Source organism: Myotis davidii, unplaced genomic scaffold (assembly GCF_000327345.1).
Source record: "Myotis davidii unplaced genomic scaffold, ASM32734v1 scaffold142, whole genome shotgun sequence".
NCBI classification, from domain to species: Eukaryota; Metazoa; Chordata; class Mammalia; order Chiroptera; family Vespertilionidae; genus Myotis; species Myotis davidii.
The window spans coordinates 3,264,008-3,270,878 of NW_006294400.1; the positions used below are offsets into that span (position 1 = coordinate 3,264,008).

Sequence of the window (6,871 nt, forward strand, 5' to 3'; positions counted from 1 at the left end):
GCGCTAGGTGCACCCCTTTGTGTGCTATGGGCACAGTCTTATAGTTGAGACTTGATTGCTATTGGTGTCACTGGGAGGAATTGGCTGTGGGGACCAGCTGTGACTATAGTGGGGGAGCTGCTGTGCTGGAGACACCCCTATAGAGCAGGACTTCAGTGGGGCTTTGGTGCTCACCGAGTCTGCCCCCTGAGTGTTTCCCTTATGGATCTGAGGAGTTGTAATTGGATGGTCCCACTCTGACCACTGGGTACACTGGCTCTTGGATCTAAGGAGGTGCTAATCTAGCCTCTGCTTGAGGCTACCCTGCAGAAGCCAGCTGTAAAGCAATGCAAGTTGCCTTGGGCCAGCTGCAGTTTGTTAAGTAATTTTCAGATTACAAAGGGTCGGGCCTTTTATATGCAAAAGCCTCGTGAATGGCGTGAATGGCTTGTGCAGGGCCGGGCCCCAGGGGATCAACAGGGTGGGGGGAGCGAACAGTATGGTTGCTCTCAGTCCTGCCTTCAGAGGCCCCAGCAATCGCTGTGAGCGCCTCCAAGAGAAAGCTGCCCTTGAGTTCTGACCGATGCCAGACAGTCCCGTTTCTCCCGTATGATTCTGGGTCCCCAGAGACTCGCCCAAAACTGGAGCTCAGAGCTTGAGACTCCCTCTGGATTGAAAAAGACAACTGTGTCCTCAGCCGCCAGCCCACTCTGCATGCACCTCCGCACCTTTGTACTTTACTTCCACACCGCACCTCCTCTGGGTCTCGGTATGCTTTCTCTTTCCTTCTAGTTGTAGAATTTCCACTCAGCCAGCCTTCCTGTGGTTCTGGATGACGTCCGTTCCGTCTTTTAGCTGTATTTTTGAAGTGGTTGTGTGAGGCAGCAATCTCTGGTGTTTACCTATGCCGCCATCTTGGTGTCTCTGATTTCTTAATCGAATTTGAAGAACTTCATGTCTTCGAACTTCATTTTACATATTTTATAATTAACACGGGGTACATAGTACCAAAAAACACTGAATTATTCCCCATAGATGTAGGCTTTTTAAAAAACTCCCCAGGTAATTTTTATACATACTAAAGTCTAAGAATCAGTCTCAAACCCAGTTGAGGGCATCCCGGAAGGACACCAGGGATCTTTAAATAAATCCAAAGGTCCTTTTCCAATTAATCTTCCTGAAGCACAACAGGGACCCAGCTGTTCTTCAATCCTTCCCTCATACTATTCCCCTCCTTGGGAGTTCCTGGATAAGTACCTGGTTTGCCACCTCTCTGACTTGCTTATACCATGCCTTCACCCAGAATGCCTGATCTCCGGCTTCTGCCCGTGCAATGCCAGCCAGGCTTTAAGGCTAATATTTTCTTCCAATAAGCTTTTCCTGCTCTTTCAACCGCTGTATCTTGCACTCAGAACGGCCACAGCAACTCTTATGATACTTCTAATCATTTGTGTACCATTCTCCCTATTCCAGATACCTTGAGACCTCAGGTTTTACCAGTATCTTTGTATCTCTGAAAATTCTAATACTACAGAATTCAAGAAATTCATTTTAGTTATTCTATGTAATTCAAGTCTAAACAATTCACTTACCAACTAACCACATCTTTAAGAACTGAAGGAACTATGAGTAAGTGCAAGTTTAATGCTCATTATATAATCAAATGTATTCTTACTGCAACAGCCAGCTTACATGGCAGCACATCATTCACGTGGCAACCAGGGAAGTTCTTGCCCCTCGAGCGGCTGTGTCCACGCAGCTTACCTTGCTCGTGCTCCAGGAGCTGCAGCGCGTCAGCCCCGTTACTCCCCGAAGGTCCTGCTCCCAGTTCCGACACAGACTCTCCTTCCAGGTCAAGAGAGGACACGGAATTGGAGCGATTGGAAGGACCTAGAGAAATGTTTCTACTGTAAGTGAGCCATCATGCAATTTTTCATGCCTTGATAAAGCACTAATGATAAAGACTAAAGTGCTTTTAATACTGCTTTTATACCTTAAAAATATATATGCCCTTTAGGCCAGTAACTCTGCCTCTAGAGAATTGTCCTGAGGAACAGTTCAAAAACTCATCTAAGGTTGCTTATTTCAGGGCTTCTTATAAGTGGTAAGCAGAAGCAATCTACATCTTTAATCATAGAAGAATGTTTAAATAAACTATGAAAGAAAACAGCCATTAAACACCATGTTATTTAAGAATGTTAAATCATCAAGGGAAATGTTACTGTTATATTGTTAAACAAAAAAAGGTTACAAAACAGCACAATCTTAATCTTGCTACAAATGAACCAAAATGTTAACTGTTATTAACAGAATGATGAGATTACAATGATTCCATTTCAGCATTTTCTAGAATGAAACTGTTACTTATGCTTTGAAAAATTAGAAGAAAAAGTTACTACATTTTATGCTTATTTTAAAATGTTAGTAAAGTTGAACTTATTCATTAAAAAAGTTGCTCTTGCCCTGGTCGGTTTTCTCAGTGGTTAGAGCATTGGCCCCCAGACTGAAGGATCTCGGATTTGATTCCAGTAAGGGGCACCGCCTCGGTTGCAGGCTTGACCCAGGCTCGAGCGCCGGGCCCCGATCAGGGTGCATTCAGGAGGCAACTAATAGATGCTTCTCTCTCTCTCTCTCTCCCCCTTCCACTCTCTCTAAAAATCAATGGGGGGAAAAATGTCCTCAGGTGAGGATTAACAAAAAAACACTTAGTTGATCCTAGCATATGGAATGACATAGTCTTACTTTCTAATCTTGCCTTTAAATTTCTTTTTTATTCCTATTTTCATTTTATCTTACTGCTTCATAAAAGGTGTGAGTGTGTGAATATGCAGAACATTAGAGGTACACACAACATCCTGAAACACTAGTGAGTCCATCTTTTCCATTTAGACATGCATCGCATCCCTCTAAAGGAGCTCTACTCGCTTTGGTATATATCAGCGTTAGGGAAACAAAACTTGGTGTTATTCAAGTCCCAGTGAAGGCTCAGACCTTCTCCATTTTTTATGACCATCAGTCTCTTGCAATCTTTTTCTAACATTTTTTTTCTTGCAATCTTAATTTTATTCAAGAAAGAATCTTACAGCCAACTGTTCAAGATCATTAGAGGAAAACTTCATTAGTCTCCTCAGTCAGGGGCACAGATGGTATAATTATAATTTATAAGGCTCCTTTAAAGAACACAAAACAAAACATTACTTGAATCACACAACTCCTTGAATGAAGTAACCCTTCACCTTCAGATATTCCTTCCAGATTATCACTGCAGAGGGAAAAGCGCAAGGTTTTATCAGGTTTACCGTGGAGTTTGTTTTCATCGACAGGGACATCTCCTTGTCCTCCATCCGAAAGTTGCATGTTTAGGACCTAAAAAATAAAATGCCATTGGTTTGTCACAACAGAGAGAAAACAAACTACAGCAAATGCATATTTAAGTTATTTTTCACCTAAAATTATTTTTTAATTAAAACCAATCTACAAGGTTCTGATCAAGCTTTAAGTACCGCTAGAAGAAAAGTGTAAGTATCGGTGAGAAGAACTGAAACTTTGCCCTTCCATCACCAGATGGGTGCCAGAGTTTGAACAGGCGTAGAGAGTGATATGAATTAACTGAACAAAGGGATCATCTCCCTGCGTAGGAATACGAACTGCTGTCTTTAAGGCTGCCACTGAACTGGGGTTTGGGGACAGGTAACATGGTAAGGTAAATGCACAGAACTCGCTGAGTGACATTCAGCTGTTCGTTTTTTTCCTTATTAAGCATTCCCATGGTTGTTATGTTTTTTATTACATTCTAGGCTTCCTAAAATGTTGATCCGGACAGTTTTTGTAGCTCATTCTTTTTGTGTGTGTATAGGGACAGAGTATAGGACTCTGACAGTTCTCTTTCCTATGGGTAATGTTATAATTCCAAACATAGCCAACGACCATCATCACTTTAACAACCTTGTAACTGGTCCCTTATTCCCAGGCCAGGACTAGTGTTCTTGAATAGCACTCACTTTTGAATGTAATATGTTGCTTTTGGGGGGGGGGTCACAATATATGAGGAGGGGTTCTACCTTTAGAGAGGCAAGATTTCTTCTTTCCCTTTGCCCCTGTCCCAAGCTCTTGTTTACAAACATCTTAAAAATGATTCCCATACCCCCAATCCCATTTCTTCAAAATATTTTACACTTTTAGTTTTTTTTCCACAGTTATCTCTTCCATTTCTTCCTGACTGGCCAAAGGAAAGAAAGTATTTCTAAAGAATGTTCAGCTCTTTAAAGCAGGAATACCACTGGAATATCATTAGATAGAAAATAAACATAAATCACTTCCTACAGGTCACTGGAAAAGTCTCTTCAATTTCCATACCACAATTTCCTGGCTCCCTGGCTCTTCTACTATTAGGAAACTTCCTTTAGGTGTGGCCTGGCCACCGACTACAGTGTCATAAATGCACCAACATGCAGGGCCTCCAGCACTGTGCGCAGGAAACTTAGCACTAGATGGTACATCCTGGTAGGTCCACTGACAATAATGAAAAATATTCATTCAACGCATAGTGATTGAGAGAATCAAGGGGCCATTAATTAGAAGAATAGAATCCACATTTCTAAACATTGGTGGCTATGAGTTAAATGTAACAATACACGCATACCTCATTTTCTGACATCATCCCTGGAGTAAGCTGGGGACCTGTCCCTAAGGAAATGACCAGCACTTCCTCAGGCTGCACCTCTGGGATGGTTTCTTGAGATGATCCTTCATGGTCCATATGTAAGTCCATTAGCACATTGGTGCGGCTTCTGCTCCGAGTTGCTAATAAAAAAAGTTAAATTAGCCAATTTAGAGAAAAAGATAAAATGAAGAAAATGGCACACTAAATACAAAAATATTTTTATTAATGTAGAACATTTGCACATGCACACACACAAAAGGAATGGTGAAAATATGAATAAGAAAAACACCCCTGGTACCTTCCCAGTTACTCTATTGATGACTAATACTTATTCTCCTTTAAAACTGATCACCAGAAACAATGACCCATGTTCACCTGACAGGGAGTGACACACAGATGACCACACCTGCAGAACAGCGAACATGTCCCCATCAATTTAAGACGGGATGACAAGAAAAGCATTACCTACCTTATTTCTTATCTATTCAAGACACTTTCAATTATTTCTCCTATAAAATGATTTAACTGCCACAGATCTCCCATACTAATAACTCAAAAGCATTAGAAAATTTCATATAGAAATCTGATAGCCATATAAAGTAATGTACACTAGTAATTAATTAGGTAACTATTGAAAAACCAGAATCCGTTTTTGAAAACACACTGTTTTCCTGAAATGTATTAACCTCTTTCCAAAGATAAAGGAGTGATTCTTCTATGTTTGAATACAAGTTTCCTTTCTGCTTACTGGAAACATTCTAAATTAATACAAGATCTAATTATTTGGGGGTGTTTTCCCCTACCTAATACTTTTTCCTAAAATAATCCATCCTATAGAACTTACAAGAACTTCAGAAATATTTGGGTAGTTGATAATAATTTCTCTGTGAGTTTTAGTCTTCTGTGATAAGTTTCTATTTTCTTCCAGAGGTCAATAAAAATTCAATGCAACCAGAAGACTAACTAGAAAGTCTACTTCCGTGCAAAATAATTAAAAGTACAGACATAAAGCAAAGCACTTTATAGTAACAAGTCTTTCAACTTCACTTTGAGTGAAAGCTGACCTACTTAAAGACAGAAATATAGACAATCATCTCTCCACAATGCTGTTGATGTGTTGATTAATCACTCTTACTTTCAAAATTTTAGGGCACACGTCAAAAGTCAGGTTCACCTCACTATCTTCTACTGAATTGTGAACTTAAATTCAGCTTCATGAACTTCATGAATTTTAAGGAACAAACCTCATAATCTATAAAAATGCAAGTGACCAAAATTCATGTAACACAAAGCAAAAGCAACATGCACATGGAGCACACTTTTATAAATTATTTCATAAATAAGAGTTATACAAGAAGAGAAAGAACAGCCTATTACCCACCAAATGGGGTTACTAGAGTAATATGAGCTGTAAGATTGGTGGCTGAGGAATCCCAGGCAGTGATGGCTGCTAACTGATGTCCTGGGTTGCGAAAGCATTAAACAGAAAGAAAATCAACCCTCTGAATAATGGACACATTTTTTAAAATATGAAATAAATTCAATGACCAAGTCACATGACTATACAAAATACTACTGGAAAAACTGAAATTTACTTTCCATTCTACCCATATTTAATAATACTTCTGGAAGTTATGAAGTGGAAGAACTAATGTATAACAGTGAATATGGAGAAAAAATATCTAATATACCAAAAATCACTCATTTCTTCATGCTGAAATAGTAAAAACCGCCTGTAACATTAAAAATCATTGAGTGTCGCCGAAACCGGTTTGGCTCAGTGGATAGAGCGTCGGCCTGCGGACTGAAAGGGCCCGGGTTCGATTCCGGTCGGGGGCATGTACCTGGGTTGCGGGCTTATCCCCAGTAGGAGATGTGCAGGAGGCGGCTGGTTGATGTTTCTCTCTCATCGATGTTTCTAATTCTCTATCTCTCTCCCTTCCTCTCTGTAAAAAAATCAATAAAATATATTTAAAAAAAAAAAGATCTGGCATCTAGGCTACAGCCAAGCCAGATCCTTGTCTCAAAAGGTGTGTGTCCCTCCATGCACATATTATATTAAATGTAAGGTAGATTAATTTTAAGAAACTGATAGTTCTTTTTTTTTTAATTGATTTTTTTACAGAAGAGGGGAAGGGGGAGAAAAGAGAGAGAGAAACATAGATGTGAGAAACATCGACTGGTTGCCTCCCATAGGAACACACAACCTAGGCATGTGCCCTGACCTGG

At 40.1% G+C, this 6,871-nt stretch overlaps 1 protein-coding gene across 9 annotated transcripts in view; it reads right to left on the reverse strand.

Moving 5' to 3' along the window:
* The window catches only part of GAPVD1 (GTPase activating protein and VPS9 domains 1), a 43,041-nt gene that overhangs the window by 24,562 nt on the left and 11,608 nt on the right, over window positions 1–6,871 (reverse strand). For 4 of the 9 annotated variants that reach the window (XM_015567087.1, XM_015567084.1, XM_015567080.1 and 1 more), the window contains exons 6-9: window positions 6,024–6,104; window positions 4,622–4,782; window positions 3,216–3,345; window positions 1,744–1,869 (exon numbers count right to left, since the gene is read on the reverse strand). In XM_015567087.1, the coding sequence (XP_015422573.1) occupies window positions 1,744–1,869; window positions 3,216–3,345; window positions 4,622–4,782; window positions 6,024–6,104 (498 nt within the window). The remainder of the gene's footprint in view (window positions 1–1,743; window positions 1,870–3,215; window positions 3,346–4,621; window positions 4,783–6,023; window positions 6,105–6,871) is intronic. The other 5 variants (XM_015567086.1, XM_015567083.1, XM_015567082.1 and 2 more) reach the window with 3 other exon arrangements.